General features: G+C 38.2%; 1 protein-coding gene across 1 annotated transcript in view; it reads left to right on the top strand.

The window, feature by feature from the left end:
* The window catches only part of Sptlc3 (serine palmitoyltransferase long chain base subunit 3), a 116,516-nt gene that overhangs the window by 29,739 nt on the left and 59,158 nt on the right, over nt 1–27,619 (top strand). Inside the window, exons 3-6 of the mRNA XM_048455580.3 lie at nt 3,825–3,979; nt 4,565–4,713; nt 16,604–16,728; nt 18,656–18,749. Coding sequence (XP_048311537.3) covers nt 3,825–3,979; nt 4,565–4,713; nt 16,604–16,728; nt 18,656–18,749 — 523 coding nt within the window. The remainder of the gene's footprint in view (nt 1–3,824; nt 3,980–4,564; nt 4,714–16,603; nt 16,729–18,655; nt 18,750–27,619) is intronic.

Genomic DNA, 27,619 nt, shown 5'->3' with positions numbered 1-27,619 from the left:
TTGTTTTTATGCAGTTTTGATTTCTTACACAAATGCCCTCAACTTGATTGCAAAACATAACGGCTCTTTTATTTTTTTGCATAAGAATACCCACCATGGGCTCAGATTTGAACGTCTGGTTGTGAGTTGGTGGCCATGCTTCTGGTGTTCTACAAGATATAGCCTTACTGAAGGAGTGTGTCATTTGCAGGGGAGAGTTGGAGAGGGCTTTGAGAGCTCTGAGTCTCACCTTACTTGCAGTTGATCTCTCTCCTCTGTTTTTGGTGGGTCAAGACATGAGTTTGCAACTTCCTGGTATTATTGCAGTACCCTCCACCTGCTGCCAAGCCTCTTTGCCTCTGGACCCATAAACTAAATTAAACTCTCTCTTCCTTAAATGGCCTTGGTCATGGTGCCTTATCACAGTAAGGTAGAAGTGCCTAGCTCAGCTTTGATAATCTCCTTTACCCGGATTAACAAGGGAAAAAGAATACAAAGTTCCAAACTGCAATCCATGATTACAACACAGGCTCAGGACTCTTGATAAAATTATCAATAGACTCAAGAAATGAAAAGGACGCCAGTTTGGTATAAAACACTATAGTTGAAACACTGCCTCCTCTCTGAGTGGTGTTGACACTTGATCAAAACATCCCAGGCTTCTCTGGCTACACCCAGTTGAAACAAAGAAGACTCATGAAGTGGCAACTGTATGTAAGATTTTAGATGAATATTCACATTTATGTGAAATATAATTTGTCCTGTGTCGTCTGTATTATGGATCCAAAACAACAGCACAATGGCCCTAAAGAAGCTTTCTCCTGAACAATGTGAAAGATAGGGCAATTAGAGTACCCAGGTGATATGGCAGACAAGGGTTCAGACACTGATCTTGCTGTGTAGACCCACGAGGGTCTAGAGAGTTTCTTGGGGTAGCCTTAGGAATTGATTATATCATCATTCGGTGTGCAAGATAGTAATATTAAAGTAGTTCTTTGTAGCCTTGGTTACTCACTGAAATCAATGAGTTTTAACAGAAAACCAATGCCTGGGCCTTACATAAAAAACCTTTAATTCAACTACTTTGAGGTGTAGCCTGGATAAAGGGGTACATACAAGCTTGTTGGGTGATTTTACTATGCAGGCAAAACTGTGAGTCAGTGAATCGGAAAAATAGTTTTCAAGTTTGTGATATGTACAGATTAGGGGATGATATTCATAATCTAATGAGGATTCCATAGCAACAAAATCTTTCACTTCTAAACATGATCGTAGGAGAAGCCCCTGCCAGTTATTCTAGAAATTCTTCCCTGGAAGTTCAGCCATCATCAGTCCTCCACGTGGTGGCAGCACTATCTCTTACTGTCCCTAGGTGTTCGTCTCCCTTTACAAATCCAGCTAGTTTCCCTTCAGTTCCATGGAAGGTGGCCCATGTCTGCTTTACTAGGGTGCTGTTTCCTGAAGCCCACCGTCAATGACTAACAGCTGAGATGGGAATGAGTAAAACCTGAGCACACATCCTAAGCATCTGGGTGGCCCAAAGGGCTTGTCTTTGTCGGCGTTCTCCCTCCAGGACTGCCTCTAACAACTGTACCCCATCCCATCTATCAAGGCCTCAGTCACAGATTTTAAGCTCTCTCAGTTCCCTGTGCTCACTTTTTCCTGCCTCTCTTCAGTTTGGATTTGATGGGCTCTCATACAAACTCTACTTGATACTCACTCTTGCCTAAGAGGGCTGATTTCCCCTTAAATTCAGGATGAATAAATTCCAGGTAGTTGAGTGGTGTCTGCCAATCACATTAGTATATTTAGTTACTGACTCTTTGGCAACTATTTCTTACATTCTGATCCCTCTTCAAGTCTCCAGTACCTCTTGACTTTTGTAACAATGGTCTTTTGATTTCCATTTTACTGTGAAAAGAAAAGAAAGTGAGAATCTACATTCTTACATCTTCATCCAGTACATCTGAGCTTCCCCTCCAGCCCTCTGTCTTCAAAAATCTTTCCCAGATCAGTAAATGGTGACTCTGAAAGTCCAGGGGCTCCTCACAAAAGCCTCCAAGTCATCCTTGGTGCTCCCCTTTATTTTGTACCCTGAGTCAAATTTGTCAGTAATTGTTGATTGCCCTGTGTTCAAAATATGTTTATCACTAGATGACTGTTGGCTTTTTTGTTTAAACATTTTATTTTGTTCTGACCAATCATGCTGCAGCATGATTTTTCCATTTTCTCTTACCCAATGAACTTGACGTCCATTTTTTTTAACCTTTTGATCTCTTCTCAACTGACAACCAACATGATTCCCAAGTCAAACCATATCCCATCTTTGTCCAGAACTAATGTATGTCCAAGACTCTAACCAAAGAGAAAACCTGGGGGGTTCTCTGAAGAATGTGGTCCCCTCTTCTGTATCTAATTCATCTTCTCTACCGCCCTCCCTTCACTCACTCTAAGACCTCCTTGCTCTTCCTTAACTCCTTCTGCTCAAACTACCAGTCTCAGGGATTTTAATTTCCATATCCTTTGTCCAGGAATTGTCTGGACAGCTCATGCCTGTCTTACCTATAACTAGAAAACAAATAGGCAGCAAGATGATTCAAGAGGTAAAGGTACTTGCCGCCAAGCCTGAAAATCTCAGTTAGTGTATACCTTTAAGCAGGTGAAAATCTAATCTCCTCATAAGACTGGGTCCCATGTACCTCCTGCCTCAAAAGCAAATCCACTTTTCTACGGTGAAGATTTTCCACACTTGTATCTATAAAAGTATGTAGATAGACTAGAAAAAAAAACTCCAAAACCATGAAAGTTCTAGTATATCTTAGAAAACGAGTTCGTTGGTAAAATCAGATTTCAACTTTCTACAGAGAAGCCAGCATTTCAGTTCTTTTATTGTACAGAATTATTTTGATTATACAAATATATTATAATGGCTTCTGTGTTTTCTGCCTAACGTCACCTATATGAAACATCTGATAAAATCATAGATGCTTTGGTTTGAACCTCTGCTCATTGCAAACCTTTAAATTCATTGGTGACATTTTGTACAGGAACATGAGCAGCTACCTCTCCTACAAAAGAGGCCGGCTCCCTCCAAAACCTTGTCAGCTCAGTTTCTGGCAGTCAGCATGCTGCAGCTCTCTGCCAACCATGGTTTGGCAGGTACTTCAAATTGTTCCCTCAAATCACTATCAAGGCCCTCATGATTAGTGAAGACTCTTACCATCGCCCACGTCCACCTATCCTGAAAGCACAACGCATGAGGGAATTTAGATTCAAAAATCAATATTAATATCTCAACTATTTTCCCCAACAGAATTGTTTGAGTGTCAATACATCCCAACACTACAATTGGGATTACCCCTTTTAATGGATAGTAAGGAAACTCCTTGTCTGCCATTTTCTCTTGAATTGAGCTAGCATCCTTGTTATCCTTTTTTACTTGGCACCACCAATGACTGAATCTAGGACCTTCTATCTAAAGCCTACCACAGAGACACCACACCTGCCACTTGATTCTGTTTTTTATTTTCTGGCAGACTCACATTAAGTTGTTGAGACTAGTTTTGCAGCCAAGACAGGTTTTGAATTTGCAGTCTTCGTTAACTAGGCTTCCTAAAAAGCTGAGGTGACAGGCATGTGCCACGGAGCCCATTTTTTTCACAGATTCTTTAGGCATGCTCCATATGCTCCCCATCCACCTGTTCTTGCCCAACAAAAGTCCTCTTTGTGAATAAACCAGGATCTTTCATTTCTCTTAGATTTCAGATGCAAATAAGATCTTTTTATAAAGAAAAAAGAAAGGAAAGACCAAAACTAACCTTCATTCTCCACTTCTGTTGTAACAGGATTTTGTGCCGTTGTATCAGGACTTTGAGAATTTTTATAAAAGGAACCTTTACATGAGAATCAGAGACAGCTGGAATCAGACGGTTTGCAGCGCCCCAGGGCCCTACATTGACATAATGGAGAAAGTGTCTGATGACTATAACTGGACATTCAGGTGAAGCAGCCAGCAGGGAGGGCTTGAGGGGTAAACACTCAGGTAAACTCTAGCATGGACACAATTGCAGAACTGAAAAAGCTAAGGTGTAGATGGAGCTCGTCTTCACCTGCTCATCCCTTTGCAAGTTCTCATGATATGGTGGAAGAAAAGGGGATTAAGCTGCCAAGTGGGCTTTCTTTACATTATAATTAAGGTTATACCTGTGCACGGCACAGACAGTCAACCTGAAAGAGCCTTTGTCAACTTCCTTGTCAAATTGTACCTTTCTGCTTTCTCAAGGATGGACTCAGTGATGACTGTGGCCTTCTTTCATTAGAACATTCTGCAGCACTTTCAACCAGTCATAAAATCAACCATTCAGGGAAAACCAGGACCCAGTAATACACTGGGGACCAGGCCGCTTCACTAACGTTGTGCCTCACCTTACTATCTGGTTATATTCCTCTAACAAAAAAAGAAAAAAAACAGCAGCACACATTAAAATGGGAAAGACGATGTCAGGCTTGGGGAAATTGAAGTCTTTGAGGCAGTAGAATATCAAATGAGATAGTACTGTGTGTTCACTTGCTTATCTCCCTATAGACACACTGGAAAAGTTATTAAAGATGTTATCAACATGGGCTCCTACAACTATCTTGGGCTTGCAGTCAAATATGATGAGTCAATGAAGACGGTAAAGGAGGCTTTAGAAAAGTATGGTGTAGGTGTAGCCAGCACCAGACATGAAATGGGTAAGTACAGGATTTTTGTCCTGCCAAGTTTCAGAGTCACAGTACTACATATCAAATCATGATTGTGTTGATGTTGTATACCTGAAAGAAATGTGATAAAATTGAAGACGGAAGAAGGGAGGAAAGAAAGAAGAGAAGGACAAGGATGAGGAAGATAAGAAAGATGAGGAGGAGGAGAATGAAGAGGAGGAGAATGAGGACAAAAAGGAGGGGGAGAAGAAAGGATATAAGCATCTTTTTAGAAATGTCAGTCATCCTGTTTTTGTCACACAGTTTTTTATGTCTCCTTCAGGATATCTTTTTTTCTTTCTTTACCCTCATTTTTTCCCTAATGGCATTCATCATTGATTAAAATAATCTTGCTGTTGCATTGTATATGCATTTATGCATGTTTCTACTACTCAGATAGAAATATCCTGAGCAGAGGGATTCACCTTCTGGAATGCTGTGCTGAATGAATGAATGAATGAATGAATGAATGATAAATTATTAAATATACAAAATGGAGCACACTATTTTCTTCTCTTTTGGAAAAGAAAACAACTTTTTTATCTCTTAGAAAGAGTAAAATTTATGGGAAAGAGATGACATTTCAGATACTTGCTTTTTAAAAATTCTTTACAACTCTTCACCATGTTTTTTATTATATAGCATTTCTTTTATTCTTTAAAAATTCCTGTGCTCTGCACAGCCTGTGTGGTACAAGTCCCATATTCTAAAGAAGAAAACTCAGAATTATGGGATCTGGGCGACAGACTCTGCAGGATTAATAGCCTACCCCACATTTCAGTTCATGTCAGCTTTTTTACCGCCTGTACAGGTACCAAACGCAGGGTTCTCCAGCTTGGTTCAGGCCTACCTAAGATCACAGGGAAATCTAATCAATGAGATTTACAACTATTGCAAAACAAGTCCAAAGCCCCTCTCAGATAACCATTTGGCAAATGGGTTTTATAAACAGTTCAGTTATCTAGAAGGGATAGATGACTACACCCTTAGGATTATCTTACTATGTCCAAAGATGTTTTATGTGTAATTATTCAGATATGTGAAACAAATAACTCAAATTAAAGCAAATGCCTTTTTAATAATAAATTTAAATTTAACTACATCTTAAATGTTACATTCATTCTTTGAGAATTTTATAAAATGTGTTTTGATCACATTCACCTCAACTCTTCCAAGATATATGGCTACTCCCATACCTCTGTGACTTCCCTTTCTCTTTTAACTTTCCTTAATAACCATTGACAGCGTTTGTGCTCTCCATACACCCTTGGGTGTTGAGCCACCCATTAGAATGTGGTCAGCATGCCAGGAGTCATCTCCTTAAAGACAACTGACTCTTCCTTCTCTAGAAGACATTAACTGTCCCTAGTTCCTCAGTTAGGAGTCAGAGCGCATGAAACTCTTCCCTGTCCATGCTACAGTGTTCACTGACTTGGTCTCATGAGGCTCTTTTGCTGGGAACAGTAACTGCTATAAACTTTCTGATGGTTTTGCTCCAGTCTTGCATGATATCTGGTTTTGGCACCTTCAGATCCCTCTTCTGTGGTGATCCCTGAGTGAAGACTCAGGGGAGGGATGTGATACAGACGAACCTTTTGTGGTTGAGCATGCTCTTTGAACACTTTCGAGTTTTGACATCAATCCCCATCCACTGATGGTTTCCCATGAGACTCTAGAGCTGCACTGATCTGTAGGTAGAGAGATATGAATTTGTGTGCAGTTTTATACTATATCCATTTAGCAAAATAATGATAGTAGATTGACCTCAGGGACTGAAAACTCTTCCTGGCCATATTTCATGTGAGCCTTGTATTTCCTGCTATGAAGAAGGTCCTAAGTCCAAGCAGAAAGCATTCACTATTTAACCTATGAGTGTAACTTGCTGCCCCAGTCTATATTATAGTTCACAGGGTTCACAGTTGGGTAAGACCGCTGCTGACTTTTCCTCCAGCAGCCTACATAGCACCTTCCAGCACTGGGAGAGCTAGCCAGCAGAGAGGAGGCTTCCTAGTCATTACCAACTTGATTTCTCTATCTCCTTTGAGCATTATGTGTGTTGTCTTCAGCAAACGATAGGAGGCAACTAAGAGCAGCGACAATAGCTTGCATTGTTTTAGAGTTTCCGAAACACCTTTGACCAGCAACACATGGGGATTTATCACAAATCTGGCAGGCACTAGGATTTTTATTTGGCATCCTATTGCTTCAGGGATGAACATAATTCCCTAAGCCGGATAACTTCAAAAACTAAACTTTTTCATATGAATATATATGATGCTTATGAAATAATAGGCTTTTATATAGCTTTTCCAAGCATTTTCAACCTTGAGTGTTAGATTTTATCCACCAATACAGTAAATAGTTGGCTCAATCTCCAGAGCCAATCACGGTTGCTCATATTACTTAACAAGGCATTCTTATTAATTTCCATTTGGCATTAGAGCTAGAGATGTAAATGAAGTAGCACTGTGTCATGGGACAGAGGCAGTTCTACTCCACTTAGGCATGAAATACCCATAATGTTTTGTTTGATGATGGATCAAACGCTGGAGGAACACTTTCAGCTATTAGAAACACAGAGGGACTTCTTGGGATGTTTCCTCAAGAGCTGGTGACACTAGTACTAGGGTTGTGTATAATCAAGGCAGAAGACATCTTGAAGAACACCTCGACTAACTGAGAGAGAACATCTCTTCATCGTAGTAGACAGAAACCAAAGGGAAAAGACTGGACACAGACAATGATTTGCTGACAGAGGAAGCCACCTATAGGCAGATCCCTGGTTGTGCAGGTCAGCAAATGCAGAGTAATTAGGCAGGACTAAGTTTCATCTGGTCTTCCTTTGCCATACCAATAAATGAAGAAATAGATAGAGAAAGAATACTGTTCTTAGTGTTCTATAGAATCTGTATTAGTATGTATATCGTATATAGTATATCATATATAATATAATATATCTTAATAACCTATATTCTTATACTATTTTATACCCCCAAATCTCTTCAATTCATCTGAGTTAAGTTTTAGGACAGAAATTTTAACAGTTTTCAAGCAAATAATTAAAGGTCCAAGGATAAGCTATCTATAGTCATCATAAAAAAAAACAGGATGAAATATGAACCGAGGCTATCAGTGACAGAGTAAATAAATTATAGGGATTAACTGAAATATTCTGCAACATAAAAAACAATGTTAACATGCAAGAATTACAAATATCATTGTTCTGAGAGCCATTCATTTAAAAAATTTTCAAGTAACTGGATTGGAAAACATGTTTTATAGTCTTAAGAAAATGTTTAATGTTGCAAACTGAGTAACAGCAGATCTGCCCCATAAGTGAAAAAGACATATTTTACTTTTCTAGTGAGTTCAAATTGATTTGGACACTCTAAGGACTGCCAGACACTACGCAGCATGACTGACTTTCTCAAAGTACAGGGGTATTTCACTTTGTTTAGAATAAACACATATGCCTGGAAGATAATATCTGTCAATGGAAAATGGCAAACAGCTAAGAGACACCCAGAAAATCAACGAAGTGAGTCAGTTTTGATTATTGACCATATCCTGACACGTGTTGCTCCCCCTATCTTGAAGCCAAGGAAAAGTTAAGTTAGTAGAAGTCATGGAGAAGCATTTATTTTATTTCTCTTTACTTCCCACACTAGCTCTACAAAAATGTGGGATTTCTCTCTCGTCTTTCTTCCCCTGCACACACAAAGGCAACAACCAGATGTACAGTAGAAGTACATCGTTTGCACATAACCGCCAAACCCTACGCACTGCTGCACCCAACAGCGCTAGTAGTCACAAAGACCTAATAGTTCTCTAACTCACAAATTCACATCTGAGACAATGCTTAAAATGTAACAAGCTAACAATGCCTATGCTAACAAGAGCTCATCTCACCTTAGTGATTTATCCACTCTTGAAAAGAAAATAAAAAACAAACCACCTGTTTAGTTTAAGCACATGCCCACTTGGGAACATCCCTTCAACTTTAATTGCAGCTTTCAGTGTAGACATGGATACTTTCATTTTTCAGATCCTCAGAATGAACACATCTCATTGACATAGAACTCCACAGAAAAGGATGAACTAGGGACATATTTCACACCTAAAGTTTCAGCTGCGGTGCTAGCATTACCAGTAATGTGCCACGTGCTGAAATCTGTGTTCAGTTTAGATTCCCCTTAACCATCAGCATGTAAATACTCTGTCCTGCCCCTGTAACATAGCTTCCTGACCAGGCCTTGTTCTTGAACTTCACTTATCAAGTAATCTTATGCTTCTTGCCAAGGGAGATGAAGCATAAAATAGGAAATGTGTAGTTTCATTAATTCAAGCTTCTGAAGAAAAGACCAGCTTGGAATAGCACTATGTCTAATTTCAAACATATTTCAAATAAATAAAGCTTCAGCTATTCAAGTTTCCCTGGGAATAAGTAGATTCTAATGAATTTATATCAAGTGGAGATCTTGGTTATGTTTTTTAAGTGACCTCAGTGGTAGGGTACTTTTCTAGCATGCACAGAATATACTACCACAAAAGATGTTTTTAATGAATACAACTTTATGCAAATCAATGCTACAAACATGTTTATAATCAATTGGTTTCATTATATAAGTTACGAAGATTCTCACTTCAATTATTTTGCTTATATAGAAAATCCATTGTTCATAAATGTTGCTAGTGCCTTTTAGAATAAATTATTGCAAATTCTGATTAATGAAATGTCCTTGCATTACTCTCAAGCCACTTTAAGGGTCTTTGTAAGGTGAGGGATACTCTCAGAGAAATTGTTTGGGAGTAGAAAAGTGAAAATATATCTTGGTTTCTGAAAGCTTTTTGGCAGTTCTCTGAGACCTAATAGAGTTCTGACAAGGTAATTGTCCTTTCTTTCACAGCATTAGGAGATACACCCAAGCCAGATTTCAACAAGCACAGATATCTCCAAAAGTGTGGAAATTAGCCTTGCAGGTTCAACAGAATCAAGCAAGTATAATAATGTCAAATGCAATATGCAATAATTCTACATCAGTACAGTACATGCTCTAAAGGGGATCCCTAGGATGAAAATCTGGAGAGTCCCAGAAGTTGATGATTTGCAGATTAGTGTCTTCCTCCTCTCCGGTACAGAAGATAAAACACACAGTCCAGGCATAGTTGTGACTTGCTGCTCAATACTGCTAGGAAATCAAAACTAAGACTACTTTTCCTAGGTATAACTAAAGAGTGCATTGCATTATACCAGATTTCTCACAGCTAAAACCAGAGCCCTACTCGTTTGATGGTCACTAAGTAATCCAGGGGTTTTCTAATCTGTACTGCAAGTTAAAGGTAATGTTTCCAGTTTTATCCTTTTGACAAAAAGGATAAGAATTTATGACACAAGAGAAGTATCTGAAATTATAATCCTGGTATCCATAAATAAGGTTACACCCACCACTACCTCCAACTCCTTCTAGTGTGCTTCACCCCACACCCCTCCCAGTTTTCTGTCTCCGTGAGTCAGAATGGCCATCATCAAGAACACAAATAGTGACATGTATGTGGTGACAGACGAACATTTACAAACTCTTGGTGAGAATGTAGACTAGTGTAGCTACTATAGATACCAGTCTGGAGGTTTCTCAGAAAGCCAGACATAAAACTACCTTAGAACCTAGCACATACCAAAGGCCATTATATATCACTACAGAGATAGTGGTAGATCTGTGTGCACTGTTGCTCTATTTGCAATAGTAGAATCAATGTATGCCTATTAACTGACAAACAGATGATTAAATTATAGAATGCATAGATAATAGAATTTTACTTGGACGTAATGAAAAACAAATTCACAAAATTTTCAGGCAAATTGGCGGAACTGGAATTAAAAATTATACTGAGTGCAGTAACCTAGTCTCAGGAAGACAAACGTTACTTGTTATCTCTCATATGTGGAACCCACATTTAAATCTTTTGTTTCGTGTATTTAATTCGGAATACATGTGGAAATCAGGTCATTAGATACGGGACCTTCAGGGCTGATGATTAAGGAAGGGAACGTAATAAAATGTGAGTAAAATGAGAATAGAGAGAATCCCGGAAACAGAAAGATTCAAACATGGAGAGGAGTGGGAGTGAGAAGACAAGAGAATGGGGAAGACTTACCTGAAATGAAATGATAGGAAAAAACTATCCAGAAACCTACATCTTGATAGTATGATACAGGTAGCATGGTAGGACAGTGAGAAATACTCCAGGGTTAAAGATTTAAGTGAGTATGGGGATTGGGAGATAAGAGAGAACAAAGGCTAGGAGGTCAGTTAACCAAAACTGCAAATTTTGATAAAAATCCATTGGCTTATAAGTTAATTTTTAAGATGTAATATATCTGTAAAGGAATTGGAATGGATCTATTCTGCCTGGGTGGACTGTACTGCTCCTAGGAGACATGAATTATGAAATGAAAATCTCAATCCCAGGCAGGGAGTTCATTCCTGTGAGTTAGGGAGAGAGGCCCCGAAGTACCCAGAATAACATAGGATGTTGCCATTGCTTTTAGTTGCCCATCAAAACTAAATGGTCAGACCCTATTGCTGAAGACACCACTTAGTATGGGATTCAGGAAATACAGAAATCAACCTGACTGTCAAGAAAACTCTCTCCTTGCTGGCTAGCTTTCATAGTGCTGAGAGAGTCTAAGTACACCACTGGGAGAGGAAAACATCAATGGCCTCGCCCACCACTAAGTCCTGTCACTAGGCCCTGGCTGCTACAGTTTTGTTTCTTTTTCTTTTTCTTTTTCTTTTTCTTTTTTTTTTTTTTTTTTTTTGGCCAGCACTGAGGATTGAATCCACAGCTCTCTGCATGCAAATGCAAGTATTTTACCAACTGAGATATATCCCTAACCCCATAATCAGAATTTCTTGTTTAAGGAATGTATTCTAGAGGCCCTACACACACACACACACACACACACACACACACACACACACACACGGGTTACTGTGCTAGTCAATGAGCATATTAATTTGTTTGATATTTTCACTGTGTATATGTATATCAAAATATCATGATTATATATAAAATTACAAAAAGTAGTCTACTGCAAGATAGTGTCTTCTATATATGGCAGACAACTGGACCCCTGAAATGTCAACAATATGGTTGCCTAAATAAAACTTGAAAAATAGACAGCATCAATTGGCATGCTAACAAGAATGGGAAAAATCTCTCAAGGCTCCATCCCTAGAAAGTGATCTGTAGACAATTAATGGTTACTGAGAAGGGGAGATCAGTCTTCCCATGGCTCTTCAGTCCCAAAACACATATGCATACAATCAACATCAAGTAAACTCAGCAAGTTGTATATGTAAATGTGTGTGTGTAAAACAATAATAACTAAAGAATAAGAGGCCATGAAATTGAAAAGAAATAAAGGGGAAACTTGAAAGAATTGGAGAGAAAAAAGAGAGGGGAGAAAATTGTGGCAAAACAGTACTTATGTATGAAGTTCTCCGAAAATGAAAAAGCAAAAAGAGAAATAAAAAAATGAGAACATGAAGTGAAGGAGACATCATTTGGTCAGTGTAATGGCCCTTCTCTTATCAATATTATGTCATAGTTGTACAACCATGCCTCTCTTAGACACTTTACTAGCATCAGATTCTAGTTATCTACTAATGCTTTAACAAGATGTGGTGAGTGTCTTGTTTAAAAAGTCATCCAAAGGAGGTGTGCAGATCCAAGTGGCTTCTTCTGTTTGTCTCTGAATGCAGACGTCAGACAAGGGATCTGGTTTCTTGTCTTTCTCTGAATGCTTAACAAAATGTAAAGTAAATCAAGAGGCAATATAACCCCATAAACTTCAAGTAAAAGAACTGGGTACCCAAAGATTTCTGTGTGATGCCTAAAGCCAGATTCCTTTAGGCAAAAGAACTGATGCTGGCTAGAATTCAGGAATCCTCAGTGTACGCGAAGTGGCACAGATGTGAACTGATAACACAGCACCATTGAAACAGACAGATGGGGAGAGTTGGCAGGTTTTCATGGTAAATAACACCCTGTGCTGAGGCCAAGTCTAGAAACAGTATGCAAACAGGCTATTATGAACCAAATGTGACTAGTCACAGTTAGGGAAATAGCTTCACACATGAGACAGAGGAATAATTGGTTACTGTGAAATGGACTTCTCAATTATACCCATACTCACTGCTATCAATCAACATTAGTGTGTCAGTATGAAAGCCAGAAATCTCAACATTTTGACTGAGGGTGAGTCAGTCAGTATCACTGAAAATCCAACAGAAGCATGCAGTCTATGCCCAGAATGTGGGTCGTTTATCCTGAATGTACTTTTTGTTCACTTGACTTATGGCAATCAACTCCGTGTTTGGCATCTGAAAATATCACCGAGTGAGCTGGCAAGAGGGTAGATCCAGTTCATATACATTCTTTTATTCACAGAGCAAATTTTAGTATCCTGCTGGATAAATAAAGCATCAAAGTAATAACAGGAGTCAAAGTATACATAACACAGCAATCGGTAGAGCCCCTGACATCAGCCAAATAAAAGCTATTGAGAATTTGTTTATTCTTTCACCTAGGACTATAGTTAGAGTTTATTAGGATTCATATAAGACAGTGTTTCTATATGAAAGGAAAACTGTTGAACGTTATTTCTAAAACTACCAGGTATTTGGACCCCCAGCTGCAACTTAACATCTTTCCTGGACAGAGAGGCAAGCCTGGTGTCTGGAGAGAGGAAGCATATCAACTTCCTGGTGACTTCTTTGCTTCCTGGACTCATCCTTCACTTTTAGGAATAATAAGAAACCAACACTTAATTAGTTCAAAAAAGCCATATTTTTTACTAATCCATAAGAAATTACTTGTATTGTGCAACCTCTGAAGGCATGTCTTTGCACATGTACATCCCTCAGTTGCTTGGCTGTCTGTTTGCCTTGCAGCACATCCCACGCCATCGTAAGGACTTGCAGTGATTCAGCTGTTGTAGCTGAGCATGTGGGATAGCAGGTTTAGAAAGAACAAAGGTTGAGCTTTATCTTCAGTATCTGTTCACATACGCCTGGGTGATTTGGTTGTGACACAGTTACTCATTTGATCCCCTGGGCAGGAATAATTTATGAGGAAAGTTACGCAGTTGGCCAATTTTTGTACCTTCTGTCTTTAAGTAGATTTTCTAAATATTGATGCTTGCTCCCTAGCTACCTTGTTGCTTCGGCCCTGCGTAGATCTTTGATCTTCCTAATTTCATCTTCTACTCTTGGCTCACGCTTGTCTTCACTCTCCATAAAAAGACTTTATACAACTCTTGATACATACTGAATTTCAGCATCAGGAGAGGGTATTTTGTTCATCCTGACTAAACATCTACTACAGTATCACAGGTTTTGCTTACATGAGCATTCTGACGTTGTTAGCATCTATGGAAGGCATGGGTGTCATGTGCTCGTCTACACCCTGTGTGATCCTTTTGTAACAGGAATTTCTCCAAATTTCAGAATCAACTCTTGATTGCCCACTCCTGGGACCATCCTCTTTGGAATACAGTGATTCTAATTAAAAGTGAATCCTACAAATGATCATGTGTTCACATTTTCATCTTCAAAGTTCATTTACACTTTCTATTGTATAACGTATTTGATGATATAACATTTTATATCAAAATTTCAACCTTTTAGTAAATTTTATTATTGTTGTGTGAGAGAGATGTGTTTGTGTAAGTTCAGGGATAACTCTGTGAAGCTGGTTCTCTCCTTCCACTGAATTCTGGGATAAGAACTCAGATCATTAAGTTAGCATGATAAATGTTTTTATCGTCCAAGCCCTGTCTTCAGTGTGACAATTTAACATTTAACTGCTCCACCGAGGCTTAAGTAAGAATGACTGTACTGTGGGTTGTTTCAAATAACTCCAGGAATAAATGAATTCATGTTTGAGATGGTCACCAACTAGTTTATGTATAATACTGTGATTTCTCATATAGACAAATGCTGCTCTTCAACTATCCTCTATATTGCATACAAGAATATTAAGAATTAAATCATTGAAATGACGGCTTAATATTTTCTAAAAAGTGTATCTTTAACCATTTTGCCATTATAAATGAGCTAATTTACTAGTGAGCATAGAATTTTAATATTCCAGTGTGAACCATAATATATATTGGTAGTTACACTGAGGGAAGCATGTTTATGATGGTTCTAAACATTGTAACAACGTCACGCTCTCTTAGATCTCAACAGCAGCTCTTCCAATCCTGTGGGTGCAAGCTCCATCTCACCACTTATGTGTTTTTCTGTTCTCAGACCTGAATGTATGTATTCCCTGCATTGCCAGAAGCAACACACAGCACAGTCATTCTGACTCAAGGTTTGCGGAGACAGTTATAGGCTTAAATTGTCACACTGGAGAGATGGCTCAGTGGATAAAGTCATTTATCATGCAAACATAATCAAATCTATTATCGAGGAAAAATGCCAAGTAAAGATACAATGCAAGAGCTGTCGTTTTTAATTTTCTAACAGCCAAATTATTATTTAAACATATAATCAATATAAATTCTCTTGGTATTATTTTTTTACATTCATATTACCTCTCAGTGTGCACACTAAATTTTCCGTGACTGGAGTCAAATGAAATCCTTTTAAAATACTGACACTGTGTATAGTACAAAATATTTATAAATACTTTAATTGTAAGGTTAAAAGAAAAGTAATGAAATTCAAATATAATTCAGTTCTTAAATTTCACCGACTACATATAACTAGTAGCTATGATGCTGGGTACTATAGATCTAGAAGATAAAAGGATTCAAAGCCAAATTTAGGAAGTATTAAACTGTGCTACCAGCAAGAAGTAATATGATTATAGTATTTAAGAAGAGATCAGTAAACAAGGATATAAAAGGCTATGGGCCGGGCATGCAATCCTAGCACTCAGGGAGTTGAGAGAGGAGGCTCACTAAGTTGAAGGCAGCCAGGGCTATGTAGTAAGAAAAGAAAAAGAAGAGAGGAGGTGGTGGGAAAAGGAGGAAGAAAAGGAAGAGAGAGGTGAGGAGGAAGACAGGAGGAAAGGTCATGATAATTAAAACATATATTTAGAGAGGTCAAATTATCTCTGATGAGTTTTATCTGAGAAATCTTTAAATTTTGCTTTTCTTATCTGTAAAGTAATGCCTAACATTAAATGAAATCATTTACATAGCAGCCTTCTCAGAATATCTAATAGAGTTCAAGGTTTTATAAATTCCACTATCATCATTAGTAGTGATAGAAGTTCTGGAATCTGTGTGCATTGAGTGATAACTCAAAAAGGGTTGTAACCATTAATTGCAAGATACAGGAGTTTGGGGGTGTGTTTTATAAACTTTATTCTATTGCATTGTAAAATGCGTATCGAAGGAGCCGTAAGTATATAGCTCAATGGATTTTTACAAAACAAACATACCTGTGTACAACAACATCCAAATACAGAACATTCAGAGAAAGCCAAAATCTTTGTCATGGTCAAAAACAAAACAAAAAACTATAACTATCCTGACATCCAAGGGCTATAGATTTGCTAACTGCATATAAATGAATACACAACCTATACTCAAAAGAGTCCAGCTTCTTTCATAAAAATGTATCTATCATAAAATACCAAAAAAGTATTTTTGTCTTTTATTAGGTTACATTCAGCTGTATTTCCAAAATTAATGCATCCATTTTATAACAAGTGGGCTTTACGAGTTGTTTCTAGATTGGGACTATTACAAAAATTCTTGCTACGCTATAGGACTTTGTTGAAATACGCTTAGTTAAATTTGAGTTTTCAAACTTAGACTTGTTGAAAAGCGAGAATCACTCCTCATGTCATTTCTGCTTAGGTACCTTGGATAAGCACAAGGAACTGGAGGAACTCATGGCTAAGTTCTTGAATGTAGAAGCAGTAATGACCTTTGGGATGGGATTTGCAACCAACTCAATGAATATCCCTATACTTGTTGGAAAGGTAAGAAATTGTTAATATGTGTCTTCTTCTGCTGTATGTATAATCTGATGGATACATAGATAATACATCTATGTATTATCTTAAAAATTACATCTTCATGGAAATCCTCTATCAGAAGCTTTGCCAAAACAGTCCTTTTCTCAAGATCAAAATCTTTGCATAAAGACATCAGCATAGGCTAGCAATTCATCATGATCATCCCAGTTATTAAGTTGCTAGACTAAATATGGATCAAATGTCATCTTCAATAGTAGCTTAGAAAATCTGAAGTTTTAAGGACTTGAAGCTGCATCTGTCATGTAGCAAGCACATACTAAGCATGATTTTAGGCCAAAAATTTTCCAAGTCATTTGTTCATTCATCATTTAGCTGACTAATTATTGAGATTCCACGTGGTGTGGCATGAAGCCACACACAGGATATAAAAGAATGAACAAGATCCCTGCCTTGTAAATTTAAGTGTTCACATTGTAGTGGAGAAACAATATACTAAGTAAAATTGGATGGGTACTACAGGAAAAGAGAGCTGGCAGCTCTTCTTAAGATAGCTTGCAATGGCTATGCTAGAATCATGAGAAGAGAGCATTGATATGCTAGCACATTATTTCCTGGAACAATAAAGAAGGGACTGCATGTACAAAGCAGAGAATGGGGAGGAACTGAACATAGGCTCATGATCCAGAAAGAGACCAACAATGAAGGCATATGCCAAATCACAAAGAACTTCAGAGCGTAAATCATGCCAGAATGTTTAAGGATGTCCCTGAGAAAGAAATGAGAAGTGGGCTACCTCATGTTAAATAAGCAAGTACGATAAAACAGATTTATGCTATTAAATAACGTAATGACAGCTAAGTGTGATATATGATCTAAAATTGGATTCTGTTAACGTCATTGAAAAAATGAAGATAACACCATTAAAAGTATAAGAATAGTTAGGGAAATGATTTATTTCAATGACATATTAGATGCTGACATATAATATATGTGACATTTAATAAAAAATTGGAACTTTGTGGCCATAGCAACTACCATGTTTATAGTAATTACACAACTAAAGAATACAGATGTGAGGTATCATGGTGTTAACAATAATTCTCAAATGTTTCAAAAGAAAAAAATCGTAAATAGACATATATTTTTCAGTGTGGAGATAAGACGATTTTGCTGGCTTTAGACTCAAAAACATAAAACAATTTGTATGTGAAATTATCAAAATATAAGGGGGAAACTCAATTCCAGGTGACCGCAGAAAACAAAAGAGTGCCATCATTTTTCTTCATTTTGGGTATCCTTGAAAAGCTCTATAATGTATGCATTTTAAATTTTTAAAGAATAACAAATTTACAAGCATTATGGATGAGTAACAGTGTTTTCCACCCCCCACACACTGACCTACCATGCACACTTTTCCAAATAACCAGTTTTTAACTGTAAAAAACAGATGCTTCTGTCTCTTTGGGTTGTTAGCACAGGCAGAATGAGAATGCAAAGTAAGAGTTTGAAATGCCTTACTGTAAAATGCCTCCCGAGCTGCCTGGAGGACTAATGAGAACCTTCCAAATAATCTAGCACAGAATCAGGTACCAAATAGTCTATAGCCCTCTGCAGCACATCAGTCCTGTAGTCACAGTCTTCAATCCTTTAGACTCTGACTGATGCTTCAACATGATCTTTCTGCTGAAAACCATCTGTGAATGTTCCAGTAGAGACACAATGTCTTACAAACAGCTGCCATCTCCATTAGTCAGCTAAAAGACTAGAGAGCTAGCTGAAAGATTAGATTTTGTTCATATAAATACCAGCTAAAATTCAACGTTTTCAAATTAAATAGAGTCCAGGCTTAACATGGGTTTTGGTGTCTTCTAGTTCCCGTATGTTGTCTTTTCTTTTGTCATCTCGTGGTTTGTGTTTGTTTTCTGCCTAGGGATGCCTCATTTTAAGTGATGAGTTAAACCACACATCCATCATCCTGGGGGCGCGACTCTCAGGTGCAACCATAAGACCCTTCAAACACAACAGTGAGTATCTGAGTATCTATCCAGAATACACTGCCTTGCTCCTAGACAAAGGTCAAGGTTATTCATAATATGTTGTCCTTGCTTTTAATACTGGCAAATTAACCTAATGAAAGACAATTATGCTGATAGTCACTGCTGGCTTGTTAATCTCTGATGACCTGGAACAAGGGCTGAGATATATTAAACATCCAGATTGCTAAGTGTTACCAAAACGCATTAATGTCACTGTTAAAGGTCTTTTGGCATGGCCTCTGAAGATGTGATTGATATCTTAGGATGCCAATTATTTATCATTTGTGTCACAATCCTGCCCTTCCTGTGACCTTGTCTCGGAAAAGTTCAAAGATTTTACATTTTGAGCCATGTGTAAATAAAAAGTTAGCGTTCTTCTAGGTATAGTGCCAGTTTTCCTATCCCTGATATAAAACGCTAGTGTCTGTGTCCCCCTAATAGTCTTAGACTTTATTAAAATACTCTTTCAGAAGCTAGAGAGATGGATCTGTGGTTTAGAACACGTGAGTCTCTTGTAAAGAACCCAGGTTCAATTCTCAGCAGATACATGGTAGCTTACAACCAACTACAACTCCAATAACAAGGGTCCAGATATCCTCTTCTGATTGCAACGGATACCTTGCACACACATGGTACACACACATAGATGCAGAATAAACATTTAGAGACATAAAACAAAGTAAAAATAAGGCTCAAAAGATTTTGAATGCCCTTCTGGGCTGTGTTTGAAGTGACTGAGTAGTGAAGAAGCTGCAGAGGGCTATTCCTTCAGTCTTTATAGGTCAGATCAGACACCATTAGATGTCTCTGAAAAACAACTTAAAAGAAGCAGGCCATGGCTGGAAGCACCTATGTCCGCCAATCCAGATGTGCTCCTGATTTGTGCCACTTTCTGCAAATCCTTTCATCTTTCATTCAAAGTCCTCATCTGTAAAGCTAAGGAAGACGTTGACCTATATGACCTGTTAAAGCTCTGCTTCTGGTACATTTAGCACCAGAGGCTCCCTTTCATTTTGTGTGCATGCTCATACAAGTACACACAAAAACATGCACATACACACACACACACACACACACACACACACACACACACACACACTAGCACACACATTAGCATACTTCCTCGTATTTCTTACGGCCTTTCTCTCTTTCTTACCATTCCCCTCAACTTTCCTTGTTTCTACTCCTCAGTACATACCTTCCTTCAAAGAAATCAAAGGGAGTAAAGAAAAAGAAGACTGATAATGGCCAGGAAGGATGACCCAAAGAACAATTGTCTCATGAGGGAGGAGAGAATTCACATGAGGGTTCTCAAGTGAATTTAGTGAGTCCCTTTTCTAAATAGTGGAGTGTTCAACAAAAACCTGCTCTAACCAAAGAAGGATTGGGGGTAGGGGTGATATTGTGTTCAGCGAAGCTGTTCTATCACCAATAAAGACTCAGGAGTCAGATATTGGGGTGAAAACCTAGTAAATCAAAGAGGTGGAGGAGCGACCAGCTGATCTTCTCCCCACACTTCCCAGATCGAAGAGCGCATGGCATCCCTAACTTCCCTCCCTACTCCATTCTGCGCCGCTCCTCTGTTCATATTCCTGCCTTTTCTATGGCTAATTCCGGTCAACTAGTCACTGGCTCTGTCCCGTGACTCAAGGTTAACTTTCATAACACAGTTTCAGGGTATCAAATATCCCCCAACAGGTGGGGATTGACATATATTGGAAAACTACATTGAGCATCTGTGAACAGATTGCTATGATGGGGGAAGGACCAGGGCCAGACACTCCAGAAGACTAAGACTGCAGATATGTGACTCAACTCTGATATAGTTCAATGTAATTAAAAATATGTTGGCCTCACTTTTTTGTATTTGCGACAAATATTCAACTTTTCATTTTATTATTGATAAAATAAATCCCTTCAGTTATGTTGATTTTCCATCTATTATTACATCCAGTTTCACATTATATTGGTATTACTAAGATTTCATGTTTGAAGTACACATCTTTTAGGGATTTAAGAAGTATATTTGTTTTTTTTGTTTTGTTTTTTGTTTTGTTTTTGTTTTTTGTTTGTTTTTTCCTTCTGGTAATTTTTATTACTTTATAAATAATAGGAATCAAAATTTCCACTTCCTCCCTCCTCCCACTTCCCTCCTGCTCCCCCACTCATCCTTCCCCCCTTCCCCTCCAGGCCTAAGAGAGGGCAGGGTACCCTGCCCTGTGGGAAGTCCAAGGCCCTCCCCCCCTCCATCCAGGCTTAGAAAGGTATGCATTCAAATAGAATAGGATCCCAAAAGACCAGTATGAGCAGTAGAGACAAATCCCAGTGCCATTATCATTGACTTCTCAGTCTGCCTCAATTGTGAGCCACATTCAGAGGGTCCAGTTTGATCCCATGCTTGTTCAGTTCCAGGGGTGGGGGTGGGATGGGGGAAAGGGAAAATGGGAGAGAGAAGGGAGAAGGAAAGGGTTGGGGAGAGCTTGGGGGAGTGGGATGGTTGAGATGAAGAAAGGACAGATATGGGAGCAGAGAAGAAGATATCTTAATTGAGGGAGGTATTGTGAGGTTAGCAAGAGGCTTGACTCTAGAGGGGTACCCCGATGTTCACAGGGATGTCCCCAGCTAGAACCCTGGGCAGTGAAGGAGTGCCTGAACTGGCCTTGTCCCATAGTCAGACTTGAATATCACCATAGAACCTTCGCCCGGTGACAGGTGGTGATAGAGACAGAGATCCACATGGGAGCACTGGACTGAGCTCCCAAGGTCTAGTTGAAGAGCAGAAGGAGGGAGAATATGACCAAGGAAGTCAGGACCACGAGGGGCCAGTCCACCCAATGAGACAGTGTGCCTGAACTAATAAGAAGTATATTTGTGATGGGTATAATGGTTCCTTCCAGGAAACTTAGCATTCAGGAGACTCAGTTAAGAGGTTTGTGAGTTCAAAGTCAGGCTGATATTCATAATGAAGCTCTCCTGAGACAAGGATGAAGTCAAAGAAAAGACAGTAATGCTTTTACTAAGTGACCAGTCAAACTCCTTTGGTGTTAGCACAAATGCAATGTGTGTCTTTGAATCATTAGCATGACGGATGATTGGTAGTAGAAGCTTATGCCTGGAAATGAATACAAGCTATATATACGGTTAACACAATAATCTCACTCCTAGAATAGACAGCGCTGGGTTGTGATTTATTTGGAACAAGTGAGCTGGGTCATTATCAAGATTGATTACTTATTTCTTCATTCCATTCTACTAAAATGTAGTTTGTGGCCCAAACTATAAAATATAGGCATCTAGGGACAATCCATGATAAACAATCCAGATAAACGATTGTTCCCATCTCCAGACCAACTTAAATACAAATCTTTGAGTTGCAACTAATACATTGTCTATATATAATGTACAATGAGAGACAGAAGACCTAAATCTTATTATGTATTTTCGTATTAATTATTTTATTACAATTTCATTTCTGTATATAGTGTGCTCTGGTCACTCTTTCCCCATCCCGATTCTTACCTCCCTCCCATTCCTGTCGTCTCCTTCCTTCTCACGTGCTCCTTTACAACTTTCATGTCTTTTAGCTTTGTTTTGCCACCCAGGTAATGGGGGAATTTCTAGGAAAAGCATTATAAAACAACCTTATGTTAAATAAGGTTGTCCAACCACAGACTATGTTTTACTATGCAACTGTTTCGGTGATTATTCAGGACCCACAGTAGTTTAATGTAAAGCAAGCAACACAAACCCCAGCACACAAGCAGCCATTTACTATTTTCCTTGGGATTATACTCAATGGAAAGTAATGTCAGAGAAGCCACATGCAGGGAGCTTGGACAGCTGAAAAACAGCAATGCTGTTAGTGATGGGTACATGGACATTTTTATCTTCAATGGAATATCTGAGGTTTTCTCCATCATTTACATAGAATGCAGAGCAGAAAACCCCAAACTAGAAATGCTTGATAAAAGCCAAGGACTTGTCTTGGCAATATTATAATAGACAAAAACAATCCAGGAAAATAGTTTACTATAAAAGATACTGAAAGTTGTGACAAATGCATCTGATCTTAGATGCTGAGTGACATGAGATGATGCTATTCCTGGGTAAAACTCAGAAGAGAGCCGAAAAAGCTTAATAGTACTAAGTAAGAGTAATGTGTCAAGGTGGGTAACTATACTATCTATCACCTAAGAACTTGTATTTGTAAATGGTTGCAAAGAGGAATGTGTAACCAAGAATATGTGTGGCTCATAAAACCTACGATATTACATCTGGATGCATATAGGATAGGTCAACTGGCTCTGTTATTGTCACATAAAAGTATATCTCTCTTCTTAGGGAAGATGTAGTGAACTTTTTAGGGGTACAGGGTATAATATATGTAGCTTAGTCTCAATTCAGAAGAAATAGATGATGAATGGATAGATTAGATAGATAGATAGATAGATAGATAGATAGATAGATAGATAGATAGATGATAGATAGATAGATAGATAGATAGATAGATAGATAGATAGATAGATAGATAGATAGATAGATAGTTGGGTGGGTGGGGTGGGTAGGTAGTTAGATGGATGGGTAGACATATGATTTAGATAGACAGACAGACAGGCAGACAGACAGATAGATAGATAGCAAGTGAGATAATTTGTTGAAACATTAATCTGGGACAGGTGAATGAGAATATTTTAGAATGTCCCTATTCTTATAATTGTCTAAAATGTATGTTCAAATACATTTCTGTTTTAAAGTCTTCAACTCTGCTAAGATTACAATTGGCCTTAAATTTTAATTATCTATTTTCTGCAAAGCTTTTTTAATATTTAACCTATTCAATAACTTACTCTTTATGCTACCTTCTTACTCTCAGAAAGTATATGACACTATTTATATTTATAATAAGTATTAGCTGTAGCTATTTTGTACCAGAAACTAGCAGTTATTGAGAATTTACTATATGCCAGATATCTAGTTATTGACATTGTCTCTCTATTTATTTATTCATTTAGTTAGTCATGCAGAAAACATAATGAGATAGAAACAAATTAATAGATGAAAAGATTAAAGTTCACAGGTATTTAAGAAACTATCCCAAAATAATCTAGAGAAAAGGAACAACTCAAAGAAAGTATTGTGGAAATGGTATAGGGAGACCTGCTCATTTGGATGCTAAACTAACTTGGAGAACGTGAGCAAGGAAGGCAGGATCAGAGGGAACCTTCACCCGATGATGAATGGAGATTGAGACAGAGACCCACATTGGAGCACTGGACTGAGCCCCCAAGGTCCAAATGAGGAGCAGAAGGAGGGAGAACATGAACAAGAAAGGCAGGACTGTTAGGAGTGTGTTCATCCACTGATACAAGGGGACTGATCTAATGAGAGTTCACCAAGGCCAACTGGACTGGGACTGAATGAGCATGTGATCAAACTGGATTCTCTGAATGTGGCCGGATTCTCTGAATGTGGCTGGCACGGGGACTGTCTGAGAAGCCATTGATAATGGCACTGGGACTTGTTTCCTCTGCATGTTCTGGATTTTTGGGATCCTAGTCAGTTTGGATGCTCACCTTCCTAGACCTGGAGGGAGGGGTGAGGAACTTGAACTTCCCACAGGGTAGGAAACACTGACTACTCTTAGGGCTGGAGAGGGAGGAGGAGAGGGAGTGGGGGGAATGGGAGGGTATTGGGAGGAGGGGCGGAAGTGGAAACTTTTATAAATTAATAAAAAATTTAAAAAAATGATTCTACAAAGTAACAGTGAAATCGGGGACTGCCTGGAAAATGCCGCCCTTCTAATTGATTAGGACTATGCAGTTGGGTCATCATATACCACCTCCTAGCCCACAGACATCCATTATGAATGAGTTGCTATTGCTTAGTTTTCTGTGGAAGGCAAAATAATTCCCCTGAAACATACCAATGCCCTGGTCCCCAGAACCTGCGAATGCCTCATAACCTGGAAAGAAAGTTAAAACTACAGAGATAATTCAGCAGGTCAGTCGATTAACTTTAAAATAAAACCTCTACAGGGGTTCAGTGTAGTAATATGGTCCCTAAATTCAGAAGATGAAGCAAAATGAAGGTTGTCAGAAAAATGCAATACAAGAAAGTCTGCAGTTGCCATTTTTAGTTTTAAAGATAGAAAGGGATTACATACTAAGGAAGGTAGGGCCTAGAAGCAGGAAAACATGAGAAAGCACAATAGACTCTAACACATTCAGAAATATGCCCCAGCCTGCCAAAGCTATGAATTAGTCCAGGCAGGCCCACTGCAGCTTATGTCTAGATTTGTAAAACCTTTCATTGTCTTATTTTAGTCAATAATTTGGGCTATTTTCTTGCAGCAGAAGTAAGAAACAAATAGAAGGCTTTACTCCCTCTCACCATGTGCACCATGTTATAGTCACATCATGAAAGCACCACCTTAGGAGCAGAGCTATATACAGGGTCTTCTACTTTCTCGGGAGGTGAAGGAAGTGAGAAGGTGTTCAGAGGGGGAAAGAATTAGATGGGACAACAATATAACTGATATTCATTTCTGCTGACTCTGCTTGCATCTTAGTGATACTCAAGATGATACTAAATGTGTCTGCCTCCAATACTATGATGCTTTACTCCTGAACTCTCATAGATTGGAGTGACATATCACAGGAGCTATTTAAGGTTAGATAGAAGATGCCAAGTTTGTATCTATGACACATGAACCACACCAGGTAAAAAAGCTAATAACATGAAAGACAGGTTCTTAATGATGACTGCCCATTCCAGGATTTTACAAAAGACTGCGATTATGAAATTTCATGAAACCCAAAATTTGTTTCCTCCTACGGACTATATTCTATCCCAAGTTCTCTTTATCCCTCTTCCACTTGCATTACTTACTTTTCCCATGGCTGCGACAAAATACTTAGCAAAGAAACCTAAAGAAAGAAAGGCTGTTTTGAATCAGAGTTTTAGGGTGCAGCATGGGATGGGAGTCATAACAGTAGGACATATTTCATCCACACTCAAGTGGTCATATTGCATTCACACTCAAGAAGCAGAAAGAAATGACTGTTAACATGTGGACAGAGACTGCTCTTATGTTTCCCAACTGCTCAGACCTGAATAATCACACAGAAACTGTATTTATTACAATACTGTTTGGTCAAAAGCTTATGCATATTTCTAGTTAACTCTTATATCTTAAATTAATCTATTTCTATTCATCTGTGTATCACCATGAGATTGTGGTCTACTCATAAGTAAGGTTTCAGTGGGTGTCTTTCTCCTTTGGCAGCTACATGGCATTTCTTTGACTTCACCTACTCTCTCTATACATCTCTTCCAGCTTGGCTATATTCTGCCCTGGTATAGATCAAAGCAGCTTCTTTTTAAACCAACTGTAATAAAATATATTCACATCATACAAGGGGGAAACCCACATCACCTCTACTTTTCTGTTTAATTTAAAAGGAAGGTTTTAACTTTAACATAGAAAGATTACATACAACAAAAGTTATCAAGCATAAATTATATTTTTAATATTTAGTCCATTTACATTTGTCAAATTATGCAAAATACTCTATCATCTATTCTATCCTTGTGACTCTAAAGTTTTATATCTAATCTATCTTTTATAATTATAACTATATTTCTTCAATTCCACCAAAGACTCCAGGAGGGTATAATATTACCTACATAAACAGGAAGTACATTATAACAACTTCCAAAACTCTACAATTGACAGAGATATCTCACTGCCTGAACAGTCACCCAAAGTTATTCTGTAACATTGGAGAATCCATCTTCAGCCTACAGGTTCATAGTATCTGGTAGACTTTTCCAAGAAGCAAGAAATTTCAAAGACGGTTCCACCTATATTGGCAGTTTGTCAGCCACTTTCTTCAATGTCCTGCAGAATGTCTGGCAGACTCTTTCATGAAGCAGGAACCCTGAAGGCCTATCTCACCTTCCTCAGGCAACTTTAGCAGTCATTTTTCTATGGGTCCTGCATGTCTAGTGTCTAGTTTATATAGCATACCATTAGCAGTCCAGACAAGAGCAGTTTCTTGCCCAATTGTCCAGCCTTACATCATTGAAGGCAAACTTCACAACAAGTTTCTTCAATGCCCATCAACCTCTCTGAAGTAATTGGTGCTGCCAGAAGCAGACATGTCTCACTGCTAAGGAAAGTCTAAATTCTTAAAACATTTTAAATGCCATATTATGTACATCTTTGAAAAATTTGAAGAATACCTATGATCTGAAATATGTCTGTATATCTAGAAAACCTAACTAGCATGACTACAAGTTTGACTACTATAAATGACTATCTATTAGTCTGTATTTCTTAACGATACGTTGCATTTTTAAATACCTTAAAGAAGAGCAGAAATACATATAACAAAATTGACCTTAAATTTTTATCAATAGACCAATATACATACCAATGCAAAGTATTCATCTCTATATTATAACCCGATTTATATGAAAACAAACATTTATAAACAATATTTGAGAATTTGGGAGTAGTTCACTTCAAACTGCTTTCTGCTTTTTGTTGGGTGAAGTATTTTCGGGGGGGGATTCATGGAGACCTTTCGATGGGGTCTTGGTCCATCAAACCACATTAGTCTGGAAGGAATCCACGGGTTCTCATCATTTGTGAAAACAAAAGCAGACTCTCTTTTTCAAAGCAACATATCCTTAGACCCAGATTTTGAAATCAAGACACCTTTAAAATATATATGTTGGTTTAGATTAACAGCCCCCAGAATCAAATATCTCTCTGTAGTCAAAAAATAAGAAAACACAATAATATACACAATCTAGACTTTCTGGGTATATTCCATCTTTATGTGACTTATTTT

The sequence above is a fragment of the Myodes glareolus genome, chromosome 10 (genome assembly GCF_982192425.1).
Source record: "Myodes glareolus chromosome 10, mMyoGla1.1, whole genome shotgun sequence".
Taxonomy (NCBI): domain Eukaryota; kingdom Metazoa; phylum Chordata; class Mammalia; order Rodentia; family Cricetidae; genus Myodes; species Myodes glareolus.
The sequence above is the reverse complement of the archived record's forward strand: the minus strand, read 5'-3'. Positions and strand labels throughout refer to the sequence as shown.